Source organism: Tenrec ecaudatus, chromosome 18 (genome assembly GCF_050624435.1).
Source record: "Tenrec ecaudatus isolate mTenEca1 chromosome 18, mTenEca1.hap1, whole genome shotgun sequence".
Classification (NCBI taxonomy): domain Eukaryota; kingdom Metazoa; phylum Chordata; class Mammalia; order Afrosoricida; family Tenrecidae; genus Tenrec; species Tenrec ecaudatus.
The window spans coordinates 14,586,936-14,614,760 of record NC_134547.1 but is presented as its reverse complement, the minus strand read 5'-3'; the positions used below and the strand labels follow the sequence as shown (position 1 = coordinate 14,614,760).

Here is a 27,825-nt window from a genome sequence, read left to right as displayed (position 1 = left end):
CCTGTCTGAATAAGGCCCCATTTCTCCACAGACCTCTCCCAAAATACACTCTACCACCAGGGGCACTGTCCACAGCAAAACCAACCCAAACCAAACTCAATGCCAACTCAAAGGGACCTTGTAGAACAGGGTAGAACTGTCCCTGTGAGTTCCCGTCTTTCCCCCCAGAGGAGCAGCTGGTGGTTTCAAACTGTTGATCTCCTCGAGGTTAGCACTCCCAAAGTGTAACCACTATACCATCAGGGCCCCACAGCAAGCACAATGTAAAAAAAAAAAATCACACACACACGACTGGTAGCACTGTGGGTTAGCCATTGCTTTGTCTTGTTTCAGGCTTAATATGAGGAGCCCTGGTGGCAGAGTGGGCTACACACTAATCACAAAGTCAGTGGTTCGAGCCCACCAGCTGCCTCGTGGGAGAAAGACAGGGCTAACTCTTCCCATAAAGAGTTGCAGTTTTGGAAGCTCACAGGGGGCAGTTCTACCCTGCCCCTCAGGTGACTGAGCTGGAATGAACTCATTGGCAGTGAGTTTGCTTTTGTTTATTTGTGCCCTACAACACTGTGATGCTATGGAGAGGCCACGTGGCAGTTACAAAATCTGTCAACTTGTGAAGGGGTGGGTTCTCGCCTGTCAATCAGATCGCAGCTTGATGACCTTATTTTCGAGGTGCAATGGCGATAAATAGCTCACTGGAGGGCAGACACACTCTCCCTGGGAGACATTCCTATTGACAAGCCATATGGAGCTATGCTGATAGAATTGTTAGGCAGCTTAGCTTAGGGAATTGGGAAGTCCATTTACGCATGCCCAGGAGAGCCAGCAAAGGACAAAGCTGGATTTTCCCGCCAGTGGGTGGAGATGGGCATTACACCTGGAACAGCCCACCTGGGCCAGGTGATTGCAATTCAGTCAATGGGAGCGACCTGGGGTCATTCACCACGCCTCCCCCGGGAACCCTTGAAAAGGCAGGGACCAGAAGGAAGAGGGGCTGGTCCTGCTTGGCTTGTCTGGTCGTCTTCCTAGGAGGAGAGAGATCTTTGCGTGACCCCGAGCATTCTCTGCCAGGACGCATGGTCAAAGGAATCCTATGGGTGCTGTGGAAAACCTGATGCTTCTTTGAACTCTCATTAAATTCACTTGGATCACGAGCCCGGCTTCGGTGTGAAATCTTTCTCGTGTGGAGCCAAGGACCGAGGCTGAAATCTAGTCCCGGAGAGAGAGAGACCTTATAGAACCAGAGCCCTGGAGCTGGAGGAGACACGTGGAGAACCACGCCAGCACTGAGATGCTTCCACCACCACTGGATCCACAAGACTTTCCACCCAGTGGCCTGTGATCTGCCTGCGCTCAGTTGCCTTAGTCTGAAGAGGAATTTACAAACTGGTATTGGACATATGGGCTAATATTGGACTTAAGGACTTGATCTGGACTGGGCTGGGATGTTTTCTTAATAAATAATTACTTTTTAATATAAAGCTCTTTCTTACGCACATGAGTGTCTATGAATTTGTTTCTCTAATCGACCTGAACTAACACAGAAGCTGCCATCCAAACAATCAAGAAAGACATGTGTTCGGGGGAGTTTGTCCTTTCACCGTACTGATTCAATCTGTATGCTGAGCAAATCATCCAAGAAGCGGGATTCTGTGAAGAACATGGCATTGGAATTGGGGAAAGACTCATTAACAACCTGCCTCATGCAGACCACACAGCTTGGCTTGCTGAAGGTAAGAGGACTTGAAGCACTAAGTGCTGAAGACCAGACTACAGACTTTGTAGGAGTTAGATCATTTCATGTCATTTGATAAACAGAGTGTAGGGGTGGAGTCTAGCCTGTCAATCAGGTCACAGTCTGTTGACGTCTGCTTGTGGGCATGGCTTTCTCATAAGCAGGGTCCTGGGGGCCTCCCCCTTGCTCTCTGCCTTCACCTTCCTGTTGAAGACCCACACTGGGAGCTGCCAGACCCTCGTGATGCCACCACCACCACTGGATCCACAAGACTTGACACCCACCAGCCAGTGATGTTCCTGCATTCGGCATCATTGCATGTGGCTGCATGAGTCTGAAGAGGGACTTAAGGGCTAGTATCAGACTAATGGACTAGCATTGGACTTACGGACTTGAACTGGACTGGGCTTGGATGCTTGCTTGATATATAATTACTTCTTAATATCAAGCTCTCTCTTACACCTATATATGAGTGTCACTGAATTTGTTTCTCTAGTCAATCCAGCCTAGCACAGACTTCAATATGATTTCCACCTCAGTACAAATAAAACAAAAATCCTAACAACTGGACCAATAAACAACATCATGGTAAATACAGAAAAGCCTGAAGGTGCCAAAGGTTTTGTTTTATTTGGATCCCTGGTCAGTGCCAACGGAAGCACGAGCCAAGAAGTCAAATGGCGTATTGCAATGGGCAGATTCGCCACACCAGACTAAGTTAAAGTGTTAAAAAGCAAAGAAGCCACCCTGGGGACAAAGGTGCACTTGACTCAAATCCTAATATTTTCAATCACTTCATATGTGTGGGAAACTAACACGGAGGGAAATAGGACGAGGATTCTATTCCCTAACTTATTGAGGGAAACTGGAAAGCTGGTATTCCACGGTAGGAAAGCCTCCACTTTGGTTAAGTTAGAGATAAAGTCCAAGTACATTATCCTGCTGTAAACATCATTCCCACAGATTCTCCCCTTAAAGTGAGCACATGGCTGATTATATCTTTCTCTAGAAGTAGACATTGTCCTTTTGCTCTCGCTTCCCACAGTGACATCTTCCCCCCACACCCCCACCACCACCACCTTTGAACCTTTCCCCAATGCAGGTATCAGGTTTCCCCACCTGTGAGCTCAGGGACCCACTGTAGATACCACCCACCTTGTGAAGCATGTAAGTACTGAATATGCGTGTCTTAAGGCTGCCTACAAATGTCCCAGAGAGCAAAGGGGCTCTCTTCTCCCAGTTCCACGTGGACCATCAAGAGGGGCTGAGCTGCGCGTGCTACCATAAAATGTGTCCGACTCTTTCATTTTATTCTCTCGCCTATCTTTCCTATCCTTTACAATAATCTTCATATATTATCGCCATACACTTGTGCCCACCAGCCCTTCGGTTGTTGGAGGCTGCTTTCCTCTGACACATATGCATGCAAAAGCTGGACAGTGAATAAGGAAGACTGAAGAAGAAGGGTAGCAGCCCTGGTGGTGTCGTGGTTACGTGTTGGACTGCAATCCGCATGGTCAGCAGTTCAAAACCACCAGTAACCCCTTGAGAGAAAGACTGGGCTTTCGACTCCAGTCAGCAGCTACAGTCTCAGAAACCCGCAGGAGGTTGCTATGAGACAGCATTGACTCGATGGCAGGGAGTTTTGTTTTGTTTTTAAGAAGAAATGATGCCTTGAGATTATGGTATTGGTGAGGAATCGTAAATAGACCACGGACAGCCGGAAGAATGGACACATTTGTCTCGGGAGAAGTGCAGTGGAAGGAAAGATGGCGAGACCATCTCACGTGCTTTGGCCATGTTGTCAGGAGAGACCAGTCCCTGGGGAAGGACATTGTATTGTAGGTTCAAATAAATGACAGCCACTAGACTGCCTTGAAATTTAGAAGAGTCTTTCATTTGGTTATAACCGAACAGTACGAATCTAAAAGGTGCTCCTGATTGCATTCCTGAGTGGGCATTTCAGTCCATCTTTAACGGCAAAGTCTCATTTATCATTTACCTAGGACTTAAGCCAGCATGGGCAGAAGCAAAAAGCAAAATTAATGTTACTATGCTTTAGAGTGAGTGACTGCTACAGGGTACAGCATCGATTATAATATCCTGGCTAATAGCATAGAATAGTTGTATCTGAGGGAGGGGGGAAAGGGGAGAGAGGGGGAAAAAAAGAGGACCTGATGCAAGGGGCTTAAGTGGAGAGCAAATGCTTTGAGAGTGATTGGGGCAGGGAATGTATGGATGTGCTTTATACAATTGATGTATGTATATGTATGGATTGTGGTAAGAGTTGTATGGGTCCCTAATAAAATGTAAAAAAAGAAAAGAGGAGAAAAAAATGATTAGGGCAGGGACTGTACAGATGTGCTTTATACAATTGATGTATGTATATGTATGAACTGTGATAAGAATTGTATGAGCCCCTAATAAATTGTTAAAATTAAAAAAAAAAAGAATAGTTGTATCCTGGTTACAACATCAAAAGGAACAGTATTATCCATTACGATGTTCTGATCTCAGGAACATGAGCATACAGTCTAAAATCAATCACTAGGGACTTTCCAAGATGGGAAGGGGAAAGAGGTAGGTAATTCTGCAGCCAATAAGATGCTGTTACCATGGCTAGTGCGTGTTGGGCTTGGCCCTTAGAGCTGCATTTTCCAAATCAGTGTCGTCTGGTTGGCAAATGTTGTCCCCTGGCAACATGCCCGAAGTCTGTGAGATGAAGTCTCACCACCTCTCCTTTTAAGGAGAAAATGGCTGTACTTCTTCCAAGACAGATCTATATTCTTCTGGCTGCCCATGGTATATTTAATATTCTTCACCAATACCCCACACAAGCTGTTACAGAGAGACAAGGAGAGGGAGAGGGAGAGGGAGAGGGGGAGAGCGAGAGGAGAGAGAGAGAGAGAGAGAGAGAGAGAGAGAGAGAGAGAGAGAGAGAGAGAGAGAGAGAGAGAGAGAGAGAGAGAAAGGAAAGAGGTGACTAAGGAAGAGAGTGGGGCTTGGGACGGAGATGGTTTCGTGGGGCAGAAACAGGAAATGATGTGTACTCAGATCGAATGGCTATATTTCATCTGGGAAAGCTGAGCTGTTGGATCTGAGGAATCTATGGTGAGTGGCCCTCTGGGCTTGGGTCCAGCGGTGAAATGAGACACTGAACTGACCAAAGGGAAATGAACACATTGCCAGGAGCCACAGGCAGGTTGGGGGCGGGGTGGGGGATGGATGTGAGTAGGTGCCAGAAGGGAAGTAAGTGGCTGCTAACCACGTGGTCAGTGGTTCAAACCTACCAGCCACTCTTCGGGAGAGCCGTGAGGCTGTCTGCTCCCTCCAGAGCCACGAGATGGCAGTGGGCTTGGTTCTGGGTCCGAGAAGGGACAAACCAATTCGACCTGTGTGTTCCTTCCTCCTGAGATGCTCGTCCCACAGCCTGGCACCGTGGCAATCCACCATCTCTACCCAAGGCAGAGCTGGGCTCCCCCAGCCTGCGCCCTGAGCCTGTTCCTGCCACTTCCTGGCATGTGATTTTAGAACATTAGTTCACCTCCACGTGCTTCTGTCTCGTGAGGTGAAAACACTGGGAATAATAACACCTACCACTTTGAAGAAGAATTGATGCCTTTGAACGATGGTGCTGGCAAAGAATATTGAAAGTACCGTGGACTGCCACTAGAACAAACGAGTCTGTCTTGGAAGAAAGAGAAGCCAGAATGCTCCTTCCAAGGGAAGCTGCACAGTTCTTCTTGATATGATTGAACTACTGAATTGTATGATATGTGGATTATGTGCCAATAAAACTATGAAGAAGAAGAAGGAGGAGGAGGAGGAAGTGGAAGACACTGGCGTAACACCTTTGTGCTCAGACCTTAAACCCACCATAAATATTGGATGACTGAATGAGTAAAAGAGAAAATGTATTTACTACTCTATTATCCAAAGTTTTCCTTTCTTCTACAAGGTTCTCAGAGGTTATAGCATTGCCGTTACAATAAGTAAAATTCAGGAGGGAAAAAAAGGTGGGGGGAAGATGGTGAGATCCATCTCATGTGCCTTGGGCATGCCATTGGGAGAGACCAGTCGCTGTAGAAAGACCTCTGGCTTGACAAAATACAGAGGAAGCCCCATGACAAGATGGACTGACACAAGGGCTGCAACAATGGGCACAAGCATAACAATTGCGGGGATGGCCCAGGACCGGGCAGTGCTTCATTCTATTACACAGGGCTACTATGAGTCAGAAATGACTAGACAGTGCTCAACAACCACCACCACCACCATGACCATCACCATCACTACCATCACCACCATCACCATCACCACCAACACTACCACCACCACCACCACCATGACCATCACCATCACCACCTCCACCATCACCACCATCATCACCACCATCACCACCTCCATCACCACCACCACCACCATCACTACCACCACCACCACCACCACCACCATGACCATCACCACCACCACCATCACCACCTCCACCATCACCACCATCACCACCACCATCACCACCTCCATCACCACCACCACCACCATCACTACCACCACCATCACCACCACCACCACCATCACCACCACCACCACCATCACCACCACCTCCACCACCATCACCACCACCATCACCACCATCACCACCACCATCACCACCATCACCACCACCACCTCCACCACCATCACCACCACCACCATCACCACCATCACCACCACCACCACCATCACCACCACCACCACCACCATCACCATCACCAACATCACCACCACCACCACCAGGTAGGAGATGGATTGACACAGTGGCTGCAACAATGGGCTCACGCTTAAGGAGAATCGTGAGGAGGGACCAGGACACAGCTGCGTTGTGCACAGGGTTGCTATCCGTGTCCTTGTTACTCATAGGTGGCTATGGACTCGATGTTAGGATGAGGGCCGCAGTGATTCAGTGGTAAAATTCTCATCTTCCAGGTGGAAGGCATGGGTTAGACTTCCGGCCAATGGATCTCATGACCAGCTGCCGCTCATTTGTCTGAGTATTGTTCTGATGTTGAACTGGTCTCAGTAGAGCATCCAGACTGCGATGGAAGAGTAGGAAGAAAGGCCTGGAGACCGACGTCCTAAAGACCAGCCACAGAAAACCACGTGGACCATAACAATTCTCTCCCCAACCAGTCCCCAGGGGGTGGCATAGGACCAGGCAGTCTTTTGTTCTGTGGTGACTGGGGTGGCCATGACTCGGCACCTGACAGTGAAAACAGTGGCATGCAATTTCCCAGAACTTAAATTTTAAAAATTTATTGGGATCTCACAGGTATTATTACACCTCATAGTTCCATTAGATCAAGCACAATTGTGCATCCGCTGCCATCATCCTCTTCAAAACATTTTTTTTCTTCTTGAACTCCTTGATATCAGGTCCCCTGTATCGCCTCCCTCCCCCACCCTACCACCCTCAATATATTGTATATTATAAATGGGAAAAATAATCATCATAATTATTGATAGCAATGATAATGTCCATTCTCGTCAAGTGGAGTTATGCAGTCATCATTGCTATCAGTTCCCCCTCCGCACCCCCCTTTTCCCCCCTCTCCCTTCCCAGATCCTCAGGGAGTCATTACTCCTCTTACTGAAACATAGAACATTTTTTGTGGTGCGTTGCACACCAGGGAAATGCCAAGTAAGAATAGAAATATGTAGCTGGGGTGTGCACCCTGGTGGGGCTGTTGACTGCAAGATCAGTGGTTCAACAGCCTCCACCACCACCCCCTCGCCACGCCCAGCAGTTCCTCGGGAGAACGATGAGGCTGTTTGCTCCTGTAGACACAGCCTACAGAAGAGCCTCTATAAGGTCTCCATGAGTCAACATCCACTGATGCCAGTGGGTGGCACATGAGCCCTTGGAAGGAATGATGAAGGGGTCAGAGCAAGCAGGAGTCCCTGGGTGGCACAAACAGTGGCTTAAGAGCTTGACTACTAGCTCAAAAGCTGGCGGTGCACAAATCCGCCCCAAGGGTGCCTTGGAAGACAGGGCTGACCATCTATTTCTGAAAGGCCAGTCTTGGAAACCCTATAGAGTCGTTATACTCAACACACACACGCTCAGAAGTCCCGTGAAGACCACTCACCACATGAGGACTGACCTATCTTCTAAATCCTCTGCCTCCACCAGGGTTCAGCTCAACCCTATCTCCCCCCCATATTGCTTCCCTTACCCACTCTCAGACTTAGCTGGACCCCAAAACTCTGTCCACCGCCTTTACTTTCCATCAGAGCTCTTTTGGATGCAAGTAACTATATCCCAAATCGAACTGGGCCAGGGGTAACAATGGGAGGATAGAGGCCATGCAATAAAATCCGAGGGAGCGGACCAGCTTCAGGTATGGCTGAATCTAGGTGTTCAAACGATGTCATCAGAAATCTCTCTTTTCTTCCACTGGCTACATTTTCCTTGTATCTGTTAGGTAGCCGGAGAGGGAGCTGTCCCCCTCAATGCCAAAGCGCCCCTACAGGAGGTTGCTGCAGCAAATCAGGGGAGCCCAGCCAGCCAGCAAGGCTAGAGGGCATTCTTCCATTCAGGCCTCTGAAACAGGGAGCCAGTACACTTGGGAGGGCCCCAACCTAGGTCAGGTGAGTTTAATTCAGCCAATGGGGTCAACCGGCACCATTGACCCGCCTTCCAGAGGAAGGCCCTGAAAAGCCAGAAACTTGGAGACTGACTTCCTCTTTTCCAGCTGCTCCTCAGCCAGGCTTCTCTGGCCACAGGTCTCCACATGTGGGTGTGACGTACCCTGAGAGTGTCTGTGTAAAACTCCTTTTTTAAAAAAAAATTAAATCTTCAATTGTGTATCCAATATATTAGCACCGATAGTGCCACCGTTCTTTTCTAGACATTTACTTTACATTGAGCCCTTGGGATCAGCTCCTCTTCTTCCCTCCCTCTCATAAATCCTTATGATGTCCATCTCTCACACCGACCACTGTCTCCCTCTCCCTCTGGTTTCTGTTGTTCTTCCCCTGGAGGGGGTGTGCGTAGTTGTGCGCCATTCATTGAAATCGGTAACCCCTCCCTCCTGGTATTGCGATTCCCATTCCTGTTCCTGGGTTCCATGCGTCGTGAGTTTTATGTCTCGCCTATACCTATGTACATGCTCCCGTCTAGTCCAGAGTCGGGAGCAGCACCGGGCTCATCATAGTGGGGGGTGAGGAGGCCTTAAAGGTTCAGAAGTATACTGCATGATCCATCAGTGCTCCACTGCACCCTGACTGACTCATCCCCTCCTGTGACCCCTCTGCAGGGGGATGTTCCATTGTCCACAGATGGGTTTGGGTCTCCGCTCCAACCCCCCTCATTCTCAACAACGCATTTTGTTTGTTTGTTTGTTCGTTGTTTTTTATGAATCTTCTGATACCTACTACCCAGTCCTGGTGACACCTCATGATCGCGCTGGCTGTTGTGCTTCTTCCATGTGGGCTTGTTGCTTCATTGTTGGATGGCTGCTTGTTTAACTTCAAACTTTTAAGACACCATATGCTATATGTTTTAATAGCCAGGCACCATCCTCTGTCTTCACCAGATCTGCTTATACACCCATTTTGTCTTCAGCGACCATGTGTATGGGGGGCGTGAGTGGTAAAAACCCACTTGGATTACAAACCAGGCTTCAGTGTGAATTCCTTCTCATGCAAAGCCAAAGATCAAGGTATTTCTAACCTGAGAAACTAACATTTCCATCTCACAAGTAGGCAAATTCCCTACTTGTGATAGGACAATCTCCTTCAGAGTCACTTGAATCCCTTCAGTCTATCAATCCCAATGAAAAGAAATCCTTTACCCCTCAGAATCCCAAGAAACACCCTAGAATTCTTCCATCCTGATCCTGGTGGCATAGTGGTCTAACTACAAGGTCGGCTCAAAACCACCAGCGGCCATTCTGTGAAGAGTTACAGTCTTGGAAACCCACGGTGGCAGTTCTAGCCTGTCCTACAGGGTCTCCATGAGTCAGAATTGACTCTTTGACAATGAGTTTGTTTTTTTCTGCCTTGGCCTACATTGGATCACATGGGCTAACCATGCTTTGCTGAACCAATCACTGTGGTCTGGAGATGAATGTCTATGATTGGCTACACTTGGGTCACATGTCTAGCTGTCCACCTATCACTGCAACCTGGAGATGAAGTCCTGGGCCACTCACCGCCTTCTAGACTAGAAAAGTCTGGTTTTGCATAGGACACTTAAGGAAGTTGCAGGGATTGCAGGTCTCTGGTGATCCGCCCACTTAGTGGTGGTCATCGGACCTGGGACATCAATCACCCCAGCAGGGCAGAGAGCAGTTTGACTAAATAATCCAGTCACATGGGAATAGCTATTTGTAGAGCTTGATGGCCAAGCCCTTGCCACAGGGCAGAACCTTGACCTCCCTGGGTGGGGACAGCATGAGCTTCTGAATCAGACAGACACCACTTCAATCCCAACATTCCTATGTCACGCACTCATTCACTCCTTTGCTTAAAAAAATATTTTTGCCAACAAAGTTCCCAGGGAATACCAAAAGTAGACTTTGGGGCCAGGGCTTGGCACCCCATTAATTTCAACTCATGGCCACCCTGTAGGACAGGCTAGAACTGCCACTGTGGGATTCCAAGACTGTAACTCTTCACAGGATGACCGCTGGTGGTTTTGAGCTGACCTTGTAGTTAGAAGCCCATGTGACCACTATGCCACCAGGATCAGGATGGAAGAATTCTAGGGTGTTTCTTGGGATTCTGAGGGGTAAAGGATTTCTTTTCATTGGGATTGATAGACTGAAGGGATTCAAGTGACTCTGAAGGAGATTGTCCTATCACAAGTAGGGAATTTGCCTACTTGTGAGATGGAAATGTTAGTTTCTCAGGTTAGAAATACCTTGATCCTTGGCTTTGCATGAGAAGGAATTCACACTGAAGCCTGGTTTGTGATCCAAGTGGGTTTTTATCACTCACCCCCCCCCCCATACACATGGTCGCTGAAGACAAAATGGGTGCATAAGCAGATCTGGTGAAGACAGAGGATGGTGCCTGGCTATTAAAACATATAGCGTGTAGTGTCTTAAAAATTTGACGTTAAATAAGCAGCCATCCAACAATGAAGCAACAAGCCCACATGGAAGAAGCACAACAGCCAGCGCGATCATGAGGTGTCACCAGGACTGGGTAGTAGGTATCGGAAGATTCATAAAAAACAACAAACAAACAAAAATGCGTTGTTGAGAATGAGGGGGGTTGGAGCGGAGACCCAAACCCATCTGTGGACAATGGAACATCCCCCTGCAGAGGGGTCACAGGAGGGGATGAGTCAGTCAGGGTGCAGTGGAGCACTGATGGATCATGCAGTATACTTCTGATCCCTTGAGGCCTCCTCACCCTCCACTATGATGAGCCCGGTGTTGCTCCCCACTCTGGACTGTGAGGGTGGAGGGAAGTTGGGGTAGAAAGGGGAAACTGATTACAGGGATCTACATATAATCTCCTCCCTGGGGGACGGACAACATAAAAAGTAGGTGAAGGCAGACGTCGGACAGTGTAAAATTCTGACAAAATAATAATTTATAAATTATCAAGGGTTCATGAGAGACGGGGGAGCATGGAGAGAGGGGGGAAAATAAAGAGCTGATGCCAGGGGCTTAGGTTGAGAGCAAATGTTTTGAGAATGATGAGGGTAACGAACATACAAATGTGCTTTATACAATTGAAATATATGTGGATTGTGATAAGAGTTGTATGAGCCCCCAATAAAATGATTTTTTTAATGTGCTGGGGGAAAAAAACAAGCAAATAAAAGCATTTGTTGCACTCCTGAGATATGCCTGGGAGCCCTGGTGGCGCTGTTAAGGTGAACGTCAGACTGTTAACCACAGGGTTGGCAGTTAAACCCATCACTCAATCCTCCTGCGAGAGGCGAGGCTGGCTGCCTGTGCCTGGAAAGATTGACAGCCTGTATGCAGTCGCTGTGAATGGGAATCGACCTGATAGCAATGAGAGGTGTGTGTGTGTGTGTGTGTGTGTGTGTGTGTGATGCCAGGCACTGTTCTAGTCACTATGGACACAGCCGGGAATCAGAAATATTCCCTGCCATCCTGGTGCATACGTTCTAGTTGAGCAAATGGGGTGGGAAGGGAGTGGGGTGGGGTGTGCAAATGAACCAAAGGGGAAAATCATTTGCATAGTAGTAGAACGACAAATAGTGTAGGACATAAACAAATAAAGCAGAGGAGCTGGGGCCAGACTAGAAGTGGGCAGCAGGAGAGGCCTTTCTCGGGGGCCGATAGCGGAGTGGAAGCCAGAATGATGAGCTGCAGTCAGCCATCGGGGATGTGCTAGTCAGCCATCGGGGATGTGCTAGCGTAGCGGTTCTCAACCTTCCTAATGCCTCGACCCTTTAGTACAGTTCCTCATGTGTGGTGACCCCCAACCATACCTTTATCTTTCGTTGCTACTTCATCACTGTCATTTTGCTACTGTTATGAAACATCGTCATGTATATATCTGACATGCAGGATGTATTTTCATTGTGACCAATTGAAGATAATTGAACATAGTTAAAGCATAGTGATTAATCACAAAACAATATGTAATTATATATTGTGAAATGGTTATGTGCTTTCCGATCGATGCTCTTAGGCGACCCCTGTGAAAGGGTCATTGGACCCGCAAAGGGGTCCCAACTCACAGGTTGAGAACCTCTGTGCTAGGGGGTCCAGCAAAAGGAAATTGAAAGTGCAAAGGTCCAGAGTCTGAGGGGCGGGGTGGGGGGACTGGGGGACTTGACTTCTTTCAGGAATTGCCAGAAAGCTATTGTAGTTGCGTGGTGGTCTATAAGAGGTACTGCATTGTTACATGCACAATATGCAGAGTCATGTGGATCCTCGGCTTTTGCAAGCCAAGCACCCCCTGGTGCCGTTAGCGTGCAGTGTACTGTATGCTGGGCGCATGGCATGCAAGGACATGCTGTATGCAAAAATACAGCACTGGGCCACTGGACATAAGGGAGTGGCCATACCTGCCTCTCAAGATCCCCGTAGGGATTAAATTAGGCCGTCCTAAAAGGCTAGCACCTGTCTGTGTGGCTGGTGACCCCCATGTAGAACAGATCAAACCACAGCCGGCCCTGCACCATCCTCTGAGCCATTGGTTGCAGCAACTGTGTCAATCCATCTCGCTGAGGGTTCCCCTCTTTTCCACGGATCCTCCACCAAGCAGGAGGTCCTTGTTCAGGACTGGTGCCTGCTAATAGCATCCCCACGGACTGGTGCAATCGCTGGGCTGCTAATGATAAGGTCAGTAGTTCAAACCCCGCAGCTACCCCCCCCCCTGGAGAAAAATGAGGCTGCCTGCTTCTGTAAAGACTTACAGCCTCCGAAAGATTCGGGAGCCACTGTGCTCCGTCCAGTTGGATCACTCTGTGGGAGAAAGATGAGACTGCGGGCTCCTAAAAAGACTTAAGATTGGGGAACCCACAGGGGCAGTTCGACCCTGACTTATAGGGTCGCCTTGAGTCGGAACAGACGCAGGCAGTGAGTTTAGGTTTGGGGTTCTGTTGTGTAATGCGATTCTGAATGTGAAGAGGAGAGAGTGGGTGTGGTAGTTACATCGTCTGTTGTCAACTTGAGACTTAAGAGTGAAAGGTGGAGTTTAGCCTGTCAACCAGGCCAAAGCTTGTTGACCCAATGTGGAGGCGTGAAGGAAATAAATAGCTGCCTGGAGGCAGAACACTGGCTCACTGGCTCACTCCCGGTGAGATGTTCCTGATGACAAGACACAGGGAGCCACTAGAGTGCTGGAGCTGGAGGACCCATGTGGAGACCCCTGCCAGCGCTGAGATGCTTCTACCGCCACTGGATCCACAAGACTTTCCACCCACTGGCCTGTGATCTTCCTGCATTCGGTGTCATTGCCTGCGTTTTTTTGAGCCTGAAGAGAACTTTATAAATTGGTATTGGGCATATGGACTAATATCAGATTTAGGGACTTGATCTGGACTGGGCTGGGATGTTTTCTCAATATCCAATTGCTCTTGTACATAAAGTTCTTTCATATACACATATTAATTAGTGTCTCTATGAATATGTTTCCCTAGTCTACCCAGACTAACAGAATGGATCCAGAGGGTCAAAGTGGGAGAGAAACGTCACACTACTTCTTTTTGAGGATCAAAAAGGTAGGAGATAGGATGATCTCGGCTCCACAAAGAGAAGCCCTTATGGCATCGTGGTTAATGTGTTGGGCTGCTAGCTGCAAGTTTAGCCGTTCAAATCCACCAGCTGCCCCCAAGAGCAAGACAGGGCTTTCTACTCCTGTAAAGAGTTACAGTCTTCTCCACCCTAGAGGGTCACTATGAATCAGAAGCGACCCCATGGCAGTGAATTTACTTTTTTGAGTTCGGGAGCCAAGAAAGAGCCTCTGAATGCGTTTCTGGTTCGTCCAATAAGCAACGGTTTATTGTTGGCTGCCTTGGAATGGGCTGTGACTCGCAGTCGCCCTGCGTCCTGCGCTGCCCCCAAGAGCCGGTTGTGGATCAGGCCAAGGGGATTCGCAGGGTTTGCACTGGCTCACTTCTTCCTAGTCTGTCTTAGTCTGGAAGCTCTGCTGAAACGCGCTCAGCATCGCAGCCACCCGCAAGCCCCCACGAGCCGATGGACGCTGGCTTCTGATGCGACGCCTAATCCGGAGACCCACGCAGGCTCGCCCGCGTGGAGGGCGGGTCTGGTCAACCAGTGACCACCATCCCCTGAGCATCAGCTCTGGGCCACGCACTGCATGGGGCACCTGGATTCCCCGGGGGATGCCTGACCTCCCATCCCCCAACCCCGTAGTCTCAGGTCCAGGGCGGAACCAGGAGCCAGTACGAGCCAGACAGCCCCCTATTGCACCTGAAGACCTTTGGCCATGCCAGCCTCTGATGGCCACGCTGGGGTGTTGTACAATTGCCCCACGATCGCCTCCACCTTTTTCGTTCTGCCGGCCCACAGGGGAGGGGCAAGAGAAACCCCAGGGCCCCTCTCCAGGACCCCTGTGTCAGCCTGCGCCCTCACCCTTATCCCGCACCCCACCTTATCCCGCACCCACCTCCACCACTAGAGCGCAGGTGTCTGGAGCCTGGAACTAGGCAGGGCCTGGGCGGGGCCAGGGAGGGGTGTGGTCGTGGCAGGGGCGGAGCCAGGGCCCCTAAGAGCGAGCTTTTTATGAGACCCCACGCGGACAGGTGGCCCTCACCTCCCTTCCGAAGCTCCAACCTGAGCAGACGCGAGCATGTGTCCTCTAGACACGGACTCCGGCTGCAGCCCAGCCTGGAAGACGCTGCTTCTAACAGGTGCGTGAGAGGCCTCCCTGGGCTGGGAGCAGGAAGGAGACACTCCTTCTTAGGGTGACTCTCAGACCAAGGCAAAGTCGCCCCCACTCAGAGGCCCCAGTGAGAAGCCCAGGTAGCACCACGACCCCCAAGGCCCGGGAGCCCTCTCCCCCAGGTGGCGAAGCTATTGCCCGCCTTTGGCAAAGGAGGGAGGCGAGGTTCAGCTGGGGGGGGCGGGGGGGGGGGGCGCGGAGGGGGGTGACCTTCCCGAAGTCACACAGTTGGCAAGGGACAGATTCCGATTTTAGAGTGTCCCCTCCCCCAGAGCAGCCAGCCTCACCCCCGCCATCTACAACCTAACAAGGACAGCAGCAATAATAATTTTTTAATGGACTGTTTAAACGATATTGCTTAAAACAACAATAATTTTTAAAGCCGTTGACATTGAGAGGACCTCAGGTCACCGTGGCATGATGTCGCCCTTACTCAGCCTCCAAGTTGGCTGTTTAAACCCTCCGCAAGGAAACCCTGGTCGGATAATGGTTATGTGTTGAGCTGCTAACTGCAAGGTCAGCTGTTCGAAACCGCCTGCTGCTCAGCGGGAGAACGACAGGACTTTCTATTCCTTTAGAGAGTTACAGGCTCCTATCGGATATATAGGGTGGCCAGGAGCCACATCTACTCGATGCTAGGAATTTGGTTTGGGTTTGGTTAGCAACCCCGCAAGACCAGGCCCTCTGCTTCCGGAAAATGACCACCAGGGAAGCCCGAATGGGCAGTTCCACTCTGTGACACACGAGGGCACTCTGAGCAGCAATGATAATAGTATGTCACGCATACTAAGAGGTCAGTCTTTTTTCTTTTTTTATCTAATCATTTTATTGGGGGCTTGAAACTGATCACAATCCATCCATCCATCCATTGTGTCATGCGCATTTGTACATTTGTTGCCATCATCCTTCTCAAAACATTTGCTTTCTACTTGAGCTCTTGGTATCAGCTCCTCATTTTTCCCCTCCCTCATCGCTCCCCCTCCCTCATGAACCCTTGATAATTTATAAATTATGATTATTTTGTCATATCTTACATGGTCCAACGTCTCTCTTCACCCACTTTTCTGTTGTCCATCCTCTAGGGAGGAGGTTAGATGTAGATCCTTATAATTGGTTCCCCCTTTCTACCCCATCCTCCCTCTACCTTCCCGGTATCGCCACTCTCACCACTGGTCCTGAAGGGATCATCCACCGTGGATTCCGTGTTTCCAGTTCCTCTCTGTACCAGTGTGCATCCTCTGGTCTAGCCAGATTTTTAAAAAGAATTGGGATCATGATAGTGAGGGGAGGGAGAGGAAGCATTTAGGAACTAGAGCAAAGTTGTGTGTTTTATCGTTGCTACACTGCACCCTGATTGGCTCATCTCCTCCCTGAGACCCTTCTGGAAGGGGGTGTCCAGTAAGCGGTCAGTCTTAGGAAGCCCATTTATTCCAAGTGATTTCACGCACTAATGAAACCCTGCCCCGCCTGGGGCGTCCCCATATGTTCTTTTGCTTGAGGCCCTTTTTGCAGCCACTGTGTCAATCCATCTTTTCAAGTCCTCTTTTTTCGCTGCCCCCCTACTTTACCAAGCATGAGGTCCTTTTGCAGAGACTGGTCTTCCTGCGAACATGTCCAAAGTACGTAAGGCGAAGTCTCGCCCTCCTCAATTCTAAGGAGCCTCCCGACTGCACTCCTTCCAGGGCGGATGTGCTGGTTCCTTTGGCTGCCCGTGGCACTTCCGATAGTCTCCGCCAGCACCGTCACGCAAATGCCTCGAATCATCGTCGGTCTTCCTTAGTCAGGTCCAATTTTCACCTGCAGAGGAGGGGACTGAAAATACAAATAGCTCAGTCTTCATGGAAGCCCCGGACCCCCACTTTACAGGGAGGGAGACCGAGGCACAGAGAGGTCAAGGGTCTTCTTTAAGTCACACAGCTGGGAAGTGGCAGCAAGAGGATTTGAACCCAGGTGGATTCGAATGAGGAGCCTAGTGGCACAGTGGCTGAGTGGATTCACGGCTAGCTGAGTGGAACATGGCTAGGCAGTTCCAACCCACCCAACGGTTCCACAGGAGAACGATGTGGCAGTCTGCTTCTACACAGGTTTACAGCTTTGGAAGCCCATTGGGGTAGCTCTCTTCTGCCCCTATAGGGTCCCTAACATCCCCTTCCCCCCCAAAAAAAACCCCAAAACAGTCACTGCTATTGAGTCGATTCCAACTCGTAGCGACCCTATAGGACTGGGTAGAACTGCCCCTGTGGGTTTCCAAGACTAACTCTTTCCAAGAGTAGAAAGTCTCAACTTTTTCCCTCTCTCTTGAAAGCCTCAACTTTTTCCTGTGGCATGGCTGGTGGTCTCAAACTGCTGACCTCGAGGTTAGCAGGCCAAGGTGTAACCAACTACGCCATCAAGGGTGCCCAGAAGTCAAAATTAGGGGTGCTGGTGGCTTGATGGCTAAGCATTTGGAGCCACCAGCTGCTCCCCGGGAGAAAGATGAGACAGTTGCTTCTTCTGTAAAGGTTGACAGTGTCCCAAACTTTCTGGGCGGTGACAACGAGTTGCCTTCAGTTTGGTGGCAGTGGGTTTTGGGTGAGATCAGTTTAAGAGCCTGGTGGCACCGTGGTTTCAGCACTCATTTGCTAACCAAAAAGCCATTGGTTCGAAACCCGCACCTGCCCCACGGAGGAGAGATGCAGCTGCCTCCTTGCATAATCACTCCCCAAAAAAACCTCACTGCTAGGGAGTTGATTCTGATTCATAATGACCCTATAGGACAAGGTAGCTCTGTCCCCGTGGGTTTCCCAGACTGTAGTTCTTTATGGGAGTAGAAAGCCTCCTCTTTCTTCTACAGAGCAGCTGGTGGATTGGAACTGCTGACCTTGCGGTTAGCAGCCTGATGTGTAACCACTGCGCTGCCAGATTTGAAAAGCCCCATGGGGCAGTCTTCCTCCAGCACAGGGTCGCCGAGTTGGAATCGACTCTTCGGTAACAAGTTTGGGGGTCTGGCTGCCAAGACCACCCTTCCCAGAGTTCACACGCATCAGTGTACAGGCTCGCCTCTGTCCCTGAGTCCTTGTGGAAGTTCAATTCTGTGTAATCGGTGAAGGCTGGCGCCATCCACTTTGCCGCCTCTCCCTGCCCCTGTGCAGGTGCATCTTAGTGGGCAGTGAAGAAGGGGCCAGGCTGGGCCTTTTCGCTGTTCCTCTTCCAGATCTTTCTCCGGAGTCTGCCTGTCTCCTGTGCACTGGACAGAGACAAGGGAGGAGGGGACGGACCCAGTAACCAGCTCCCAGGCCTCCTGTGGTCACTGTGGGATTGCTCTCCCTGGGAGTTTCAGTAGCGCTGTGGTGACGTCGTGGTTAGACATTGGCCTGCTCACCGCACAAAGTCAGCACTTCGAACCCACCAGCATGCCTGGTGAGAACATAATAACCTATTTTCAGAAAGCCCTGGTGATGTGGTAGTTACACGTTGGGCTGATTCGAATGGTCGGCGGTTCAAAACCACCAGCAGCTCCTTGGGAGAAAGACGGGCTTTCTACTCCCGTCCACTGTTACAGTATCAGAAACCCACAGCAGGCGGCTGTGAGTCAGCATCTACTGCTTGGCAGTGAGTTTGGTTTTTTGTTTGGTTTGGTTTGGTTTGGTTTGGTTTGGTTTGAGGAAGCAGCTCTGATGGATTGGCTGGTGTCCCATAAAATTGTGGTGTGCCTCCTAGCCCCCAAGGAATGTCGTTAAAAACCCCATGGGCCGTTGGGCTGCCGTTCAGAGGTTTCACTAGAGAAAGACGAGGCGTTTGGCTCCCTGAAAGGGTGGCAGGCTCAGAAACCCACAGGAGCGGTTGTATTCCATCTTACAGAGCAGTGGTTCTCACCGTTTCTCAGGCTGCGACCCTTTCATACAGTTCCTCATGTGGTGGTGACCCCCCAACCATCACATGATTTTCATTGCTGCTCCATCACTGTCATTCTGCTACTGTGATGAATCGTCAGGTAACTATCTGATCGGCAGGGTGTATTTTCATGGTGACAAATGGAACATCATGAAAGCATCGTGATTCATCACAAAAACAATGTCATTATATATTGCGTAATATTTATTTCTAATGACAACTCAATCACAAAAACAATATGTCGTTATAGATTGTGAACTATTTCTTTCTAATGGCAAATCGAGGACATTTTGTCTTGAAGCATGGTGTAGTGCAGGAGGCCGTTGGCTGGTCCAGGTGTTTCTTGGTATGTGACTAATCAGTCCCCTGTGCTTCTGCTGACCTGGCAGCAAAACACATTGGGTGGTAACTCAGTTCTTTATGACTTCCTTGAGATGCTATCGAACCTTGCATGTCCTTGTGCTTATCTTAGGATGTAGTGTTCTTATTTTTCAAGTGTTTGGACAGTGTGCCTAGTTAAGAAACATGTTTGCATTGATTAGCTGTTCAGAATGTTTTTCAAAGCAAGTACTTTGACCATTGTTTTGTACCCATTCCCTTGTATGACTAGTATATAAACCAAGCTTTGAATATAGTCGAGGCTTCAGTCCAGCAGACTGTTGCCTTCCCAACCCCATACTTTGTACATGTCTTTCTTTTCAGATGCAGCTTGGTGCCGGATAGCTGGTCTACCTCCCGCAGTGTAGCATGGGTAACAGTCTGCACACCTGGTACTCATAGGTGGGCGTATCTGCATGTGGGCGGACCCGCCCGGAGACAGAGGAGAGGTGTTTTCTTTCCTAAGACCATCGGAAATCTGTGTTTTCCAATAGTCTTGGGCAACTCCTGTAAAAGGGTCGTTCGACCCCCAAAGTGGGTCGCGGCCCACAGGTTGAGAACCGCTGTGGTAGCGTCACTAGGCCTTGGAATCGACTTGATGGCAGTGAGTTTAGTGTTCATACAGGAGGTGTCCTTTGGTTATTATTGTGAATGAGATCAAGGTTTACGGGGTGTGGAACAGATGGGTTCCCAAACTTATGGAGCCCGACACACCCTCTTTTCAGGAAAACAATCAAAACGTTACCAAGCAGGCATCTTGGCCTTCGCAAACTGTGCTAGCTAGCCCATCATCCAGGATCAAGCGTGAGGTCTGGGCTTTTGCATTTGAACAGCAGGCTCCCCCATAAGGGGCAGCGTCCACCACTTGGGAAACGCTTCGTTAAAGAGTCTTCTTGCTGATTTGCTCAAGGCGATAGGCTACTGCTTGATTTCTGGACTGCTGCTTCCATGGACATCGACTGGAGAGCCAAGGAAAAGGGAATCCTTGACCGCTTCAACACTCAGAGTTCCGGGGATCACTGTGTCTTGAATCAATTGCGTAGGAAATATTCAGGTGAATGTGATCCTGGATTCAGGAACTGCGTTTCTTTCTGGGCAACTGTGGTCTTAAATGTATGGAAGTCACATGAGAGTAGGGTGGGTCCTAATCCTCATCCCTTCTGAGTGGTGTTTCCTAACTGAGGGCGGGCGGAGAAGCAGAGTCACACCCGAGAAGACGGCTGGTGTGGACTCACCACCTACAACTCAAGAAACACCAAGAAAATGCCCACTCTGAATCATTCCCTGGCACCGAGTCAATCCGGACCCCTAGTGAACCTACAGGACAAAAGAGAACTGCCCTGTGCATTTCCCAGACTTGTCCATGTTTACGGGAGCAGAAAGCCTCATCTTCCTCCCACGGAGCAACTAGTGGGCTCGAACCTTGGACCTTGTGGTTAGCAGCCCAATGTATAACTCACTACACCACCAGGGCTCCTACATGCAAAATGCCCGGAGTTGCCAAAAGCTGAAGAAGACAAGGAAAAGCCTTCCCCTCCCAAGAACTGGCTTTGTCCCTCAGCTCTCAGATTCAGGCAGGTGGTCTCCAGATCCCTGGGGTGATATATTTATGTCAGTTAAGACTGCCCACTTAGGGTAGTTTGCTATAATTGCCTGAGGCTAACGTTGGCACACTCTCGGAATCACCAGGTCCCTACCGCTGGGTCCCAGTTAGAACTTGAACTTGGAGGGGAGACCAGAGGGCTTGGTCCACAGTCATTTGTTCAACAACCTCCTGGAGCAGCTCATTCTGTGCCCTGCCTGTGAGGGTTATGCTGGGGACAGGGCAGTAACTAAGACAGGCCAGAGCTCACAGCCCAGTAGGAGGGGGGATGGGCTTGCCCCAGGTAGCAACGGCCCAGAGTGGGTGGGGCTGGGACAGAGCAGGTGTGGGTGGACGGGAGGCAGTGGCCAGAGGAGGACTGGGTTCTTGTTTTATTACCTTGCCGATGTCGTTAGCTTGTTGTTCATAAGGTCAACCGGATCTCCTGGAGCTGCAGCCTGTTGCTTCCTCAATCAACCGTTTAACTGCAACCTTATGCTGGTGTTGGTTGGTGCCACCCAGTCATGTCCGGGAGACACTAGAACCATCACCGGGGGTGTCTGTGGCTTCCTGTGAGGGGATTGGTCCATTCCTGGCCCCCTGGTGGGCTGATGTGTTTGGCAGAGCTGACGAGAGCAACAGATCCTGAGACACTGTGTGTGTATAAGAAAGAACTTTCATCAGAAATCATTACACACAAAGGAAGGACCCCAGCCCACTCCAGCTCAATCCTGTTAGAGTAAACCAGCCTCTAACAAGCATGGGGGCTCCGCAGGCACCCCTGTGCGGTGATAATATATAAAGATCGTGGTAACGTCATAGCAGATAGGAGAGAGCGTAAAATAAAGGAGTCAGACACATGTTATGGTGGCATGCTCACCTCAGCTCCATTTGATGGACCACGTGGAACTGGGAAAAGTAAGAGGGAGCCTTTACTATGTCAGGATCGTCATAGGTAAGCTTAAGACGTGCATCTTCAGTAGTTACATGCGTCACGAGGTGGGTGGCAGCTACATTAAAGGTCCCTGAGCTCACAGGTGAGGAAACCTAACACCTGCATTGGGGGAAGGGGTGAGGGGAGTTGGTGTCAGGCAGGAAGAGAGAGCAAAAGGATGGTGTCTGCTTCTAGAGGGAGAGAGAATCAACCATAAGGCGGCATAGCTGGTAAGGGGAGAGCCTGTCAGAATGATTTTTCAAGCAGGACCATGTACTTGGACGTTACCTCTAACTTACCAAAGTGGAGGCTTTCCTACGGTGGAAGACCAGCATTCCAGATTCCCTCTGTGATACGTTAAGGATTAGAGTCCTCATCCTATTTCCCTCGGTGTCAGTTTCCCACATAAGGTTGGCAGTTCAAACCCACCAACTGCTCTAAGCGAGAAAGATGCGGCTGTCTGGTCCCATAACGATTTACATTCTAGGAAACGCTAAAAAATAGGGTCGCCATAGACGAGGATGGGAACAGCCTTGCTATCGTGCAGGTGCATTGGAAAGTAGATTACGGCACATGCAGCTAGCTTAAAGTAGAACACCTTGAAAAAAATAGAACACCTTGTCATTTGATCTCTCTTTTGATTCATTTTAAATTTGTTCTAATTTTGATGTTTTCTGGTTTCTTTTCGATGAAAGTTTTCTGAGGTTTCTTTGTTTTGCTTTTTAATTTTGTTTGTTTGTTTTTCTGTGTATGAAATCCAGGATAGGTAAATCAGACAGTAATTGAATTCATGGTTTCTTGGGTATATGGCAGGGGAAGTTGGGGGGAAGTGGGGAGCTAATAAAATGAGTACAAGAAGTAAGATGTCCTAAAATCGATTTGATAACAACTCTTCTTGCTGTGACTGAATTACCGAATTATAGGATCTATGAATTAGACGCTAATAAAGGTTATTGAAAAAGGAAAGAAAGATTTACAGGAGCAAAACCTCCAAAAATTAGGGTCTCTGCGAGTCAGAATTGGCATGATGGCAATGGGTCTAGTTGGTTTGTAAGAATTCCTGAGCAGAAAACGTGCATCATAAATGGCGAAAGAGTGTAGGGAACAGCATTCTGGGAGGTAGGAACAGCATGGGCAAAGTGCTGGAGGACGGAGCAACTGTGACAAATCCCACCGGCCGGATGCAGAGAATGAGGAGAGCATGGTGCGGGGAGCTGAAGATGCAGCAGGGGTGCCAGGCTAAGAAGTCTGCACTGTGTCTTCGGAGCACTGGGGAGCCAAGGAGGGTTAATGAGCAGAGCACCCTAATCCCTTTAGAGCAGTGGTTCTCAACCTGTGGGTTGAGACCCCTTTGGGGAGTTGAACGACCCTTTCACAGGGGTCGCCCCATTCATAACAGTAGCAAAATCACAGTGATGAAGTAGGGGCGGAAATAATTTCATGGTTCATACAGAGGAACTGTATAAATGGGTCGCAGCATTAGGCAGGTTGGAAATCACTTCTTTAGAGGGTGAGGACTGAGGGGAAAGCATCTCCTATCTCTCTACTTAGGACCAGTTCTGAGCCCCAAGCTTGCCTCAACCTTCCGACCTGTAAAATGGCAGCTTCACCAAACTCAGAAGTAATTGAGGGAGAACAATGAGGTGATGGGTGTGGAGGGACATTTGGCCAAGTCCTGGCATGACACTGGTCACCGGGCACTGCCCGCCAAAGTCTTCCTATGGGTCCCAGCTTCCAGAGCCCAACCCCCAGGCTTTGTCACCCTGGGCCCAGGTTTCACGCCCATCACCAGGGAGAGGCGGATGTTTCCCCTCCATTCTGGACTTGACTCTTTGTTCCCCGGGCGGAGAGTCTCTGATCTTTACGATGTCATCACTTGCTTTCCCAAGAGGTCCTGGAAGGGCATGTTGACAGTACTCTTCGTACTTGTAATTCCCAGGCAGGAGCGCTAATAGCCAAGAGTCACTTGTCAATCATTTACCAGGCACCTTGTCCCCCACCCTTGGACACATTGCACAAGCCTTACTGGCTGCCTGCATGGTGGTTCTGACCCAGAAAGCTGAGGACAGCCCTTGAACAGGGCCAAAGTAAACAGCTGCCATCTTTCTCCCCGGAGCGGCTGGTGGGTTCAAACCACCCACCTTTGGATTCTGCAGCCTCCGTCCGCAGAACAATTCCCTACCACTTCCCTAATAATTCCCACAATTATGAGTATAGCTGTGTGGTTTGTGTGGCCATTATAATAAGTGATTGACCCCCAACTGAGAATTAGAGAGTGCCCTAGAAGGGACAGCCACGGTCAGAGTTGGTTAAAAAAAAAAGAGATGGAGGCATGTCTGACCTCAGGCTCAGAGGAATCGGCCTTGGGCTTTGACCTTGATCCTCTGTCCCGTCCCTTCTTGTGAAGTTAGAGAAGGTCAAACGCCACCCCACAGCATTCTTACACACATCGCTACATGACTGCCAAACTACTGAAAACTGTGGCCGAGTCACATTACAGGTTCTGAACACCCCATCTGCATAGTCCCACTCCATCGTTGGGTGGGAATCACAAAGGATCTAGCTAGAAGGGCCATATGAAGGCCTTCGCTGCCCCCGGATATATACAAAGGTCTCCAATGAAGTCTCCCCCAATTCCATCCAACCAGTTCCTCACTTCCCTCACAGCCCCACGGCCCCCCCCCACACACACACACACTGGTAGTCCCTGTTTGTATCTATCCTACCATTTGCAATCAAATGCAACCGATATTGACCACCCCCAGCAACCGCCTTCTTCACATCAAGGTTGCACAATGGTGTCAATCCATCTCCTTGAGGATCTTCTTCCTCCTCCTCTTCCTCTTCCTCCTCCTCTTCCTCCTCCTCTTCCTCTTCCTCCTCCTCCTCCTCCCCTCTACTTTACCACACATATGAGGTCTCAGCACCTTCACTTTTAAGGAACAGTCTAGATATACTTCCTCAGAGACCAATCTGTTCATTCTCTGGGAAGTCCACGATCTATTCCATATTCTTCACCGTCCTTCAAACCCATCCATCCTCCCTGGCCCTGACACCCGGTGCAATCACAACACACGCTTGTGGGCCCGGCATCAGGCGCATTCGGCGTGTGCAACAGAGCCCAGCACAGGATGGCATGCACACGCAGCAGGCGTGCCCTCTATTTCTATCACCAACGCCTGTCTTCACCATTGAGAATCCCAGGGAGGACACGGTGCACCAACGAGGAAGCACTGGACTCCTCGCCACAAGGTTAGCAGTTCAATCCCACCCGCGGCTCTTTGGAAGAAATGCAGGCAATCTGCTTCCAGAAGGTCACAGCCTTGAATACCCCCAGCTGCAGTTCTACACTGCACCCACAGGGGCGCCACGCAGTGGTGGGATTTAAATAATTGAGCAACTGTTTTGCTACCCTCGTAACCATTTGAAGTATTCAAATATATATGTATATATATAGATATATATATACTGAAAGAATCAGAAAAACAAACAATAGACTGAAAGATAGTTTCTTATTTCATACAGTTCATACTTACACAGATTATGTTCTAAGAAAGGGTTTAAAATATTCTTGAAAAAATATGACCTAATACCTGGCAAAAAAAACCAATAGAACTTTTATTCCATATCTTTCCATAGTGCTCCCTGATTGGCACCCTCACTTGCAGTATTCCTCGCTTTTACCCAAGCACCATGGGCTGTGTGATGTATCGTTAGCCATCTTCTCACTGTAGGAGTAGGGTTCCAGTCCTTTACAGCAGTGGGTCTCAACCTCCCGCAGGCCGCGACCCTTTCATACAGTTGCTCATGTCGTGATGACACCTCCCCCCCCCCAACCATCAAATTATTTTCGTTGCTCCTTCATCACTGTTATCTTGCTACTCTTATGAATAGGGCAACCCCTGTGCAGGGTCGCTTGACCCCCCCAAAGGGGTCTCGACCCACAGGTTGAGAACCACTGCTTTAGAGGTAGGCCAATTAGACAACACTCGTTGTGTTTGATAGATTCGAAACAGCGAGACGACTTCTCCGAACATACGATGGTCATCTTTGAAAAACCCCTTTCCGCTTCTGCTGAGCTCACAGCAATTGGTCTAGTAGTTTCAGCTCCTTGAACTCTTTCAGGAACTGCATCTTTCAGGAATATCTTCTCATGGGAACTTGGGGCAGAACACAAACTTGGGGTAACACAAGTGGAATCGAATGACTGCGTGGCACCTTCTGGTTGTTTGGAACTTTTCCCCTTTGCATGATATGTTTGTTTACTGACACCCAAGGGAGTAAAAACGTAGTCGTTCATCAAGAGGCTAGCAAGTTCTAGGAAATGAGTAAATAAATATTACAAGCGTGGTTTTTTCTAATGGTTTAGACCAGTGGTTCTCAACCTTCCTCATGCCACGACCCTTTAAGACAGTTCCTCATGTGGTGGTGCCCCTCCAACCATAAAATTATTTTCTTTGCTACTTCATCACTGTCATTTTGCTACTGTGATGAATTGTCATGTAAATATCCGATAGGCAGGATGTATTTTCATTGTGACAACTGGAACATCATGAAAGCATCATGATTCCTCACAAAAGCAACGTCATTATGTGTTGTGAAATGTTTATTTCTAAAGACAAATCAATGAAAATTTGTCTTGAAGCATGGTGTCGCATGGGGAGCAGTCTTCACGCTGGGTACTCATAGGTGGGCGTGTCTGCACGTGGGCGGACCCGCCTGGAGACAGATAGGAGCGGTGTCTCGGTTCCTAAGACCATAGGCATATGTGTCTTCCGATGGCCTTAGGCGACCCCTGTGAAAGGGTCATTCAACCCCCAAAGGACCCACAGGATGAGAAGCGCTGGTTTATACCAATGAATGGGCTGAACATTACCAGAGGTGCCTAGAACGTGCCATTGCACAGATGAGGATCAGGTAATGTACTTTTGTCTCCATCCCAGCCGCCCACCTGTGAACGAGCCCTGAGCACAGGGCCCATTCTAACACCTGTTCACCGAACTGCACAAAAAGTGACATGTCAGTTCTGCCGAACTGGTGCGAACCGACTGAATCCCACGCACTGACTCGATGGCCAATAACAGCCACCCGTGTTGGTCTCAGACCCCTTGCTCGTGATTTGGGTGCAAGAGTAGGGGGCACACTCAAATCCCAAACTCAAACACACCTTTCCTATGGTCCATAGGCATTTTGTTTCGTGGGGTGAGTTGCGATTCCCCTCCATAGCGTGGTACTCCTCCCCTTCCATCCTCCACCCTCCCTTGCCCCCCACTTTCCTGGTTTCCATCCATCCTGGCTTACTGCCCCTGGCTGCCGTCCAAGCTTGGTTGGGGAAAAAATGCTGCCCTCCATCTCCCCTTGGCAGTTTTGAAGAGCCGTTTCCTCGGGTTTGATATTGTTCGTTCAACAGGCCCCTTGGCTGTGGAGCTGGCAGGTGACCCCGGGCCGCAGGGCTTCAGGTCCAGGTGGGAAGGATGTCTCAGGACCACAGTCCATCCTGGAGAACAAAGAGCGTTTTCAGCATCCTGGTTGCCCTCCCCAGAGCACAACTGTTCATGGTGTTTCTTGTCTCTCCCCACTCCCACCTCAGGCTCCTTGCTTGCATCCTGCACCTGCTCTGCAGCAGGACCCTGGAATGAAGGAGCCAGCGCCCACCTGGCCATCCCTGGGAGTCTCCATGGCGTTCTGGCCACTTCCTGGTTCCGGGACGACAAGGCCCAGCCAGCAGGCATGATCCTCTCCCCTGAAGTCCTCTCGGGACCCGGACACACTGGCCGGGAGCTGCTGGGTCCCCGAGGTGACCTGGCCATCCAAAACGTGGCCACGCAAGATTCCAGGAAGGACGCTGTGCTGCGGGAGACCAGCAGGGAGCGCAGGAGTGCCGCGGGGCAAAGCAATGTCAAGGGTGAGTGAGGGGTGTCAGTCACCAGGTGCCAGCTGGGTTGACTA

At 49.6% G+C, this 27,825-nt stretch overlaps 1 protein-coding gene across 5 annotated transcripts in view; it reads left to right on the top strand.

Annotated features, from left to right (window-relative positions):
* Window positions 1–27,825, top strand: part of IGSF23 (immunoglobulin superfamily member 23) — a 110,903-nt gene that overhangs the window by 66,480 nt on the left and 16,598 nt on the right. For all 5 annotated transcript variants that reach the window (XM_075537585.1, XM_075537583.1, XM_075537587.1 and 2 more), the window contains exon 3: window positions 27,467–27,781. In XM_075537585.1, the coding sequence (XP_075393700.1) occupies window positions 27,607–27,781 (175 nt within the window). In that variant the 5' untranslated portion in view covers window positions 27,467–27,606. The remainder of the gene's footprint in view (window positions 1–27,466; window positions 27,782–27,825) is intronic.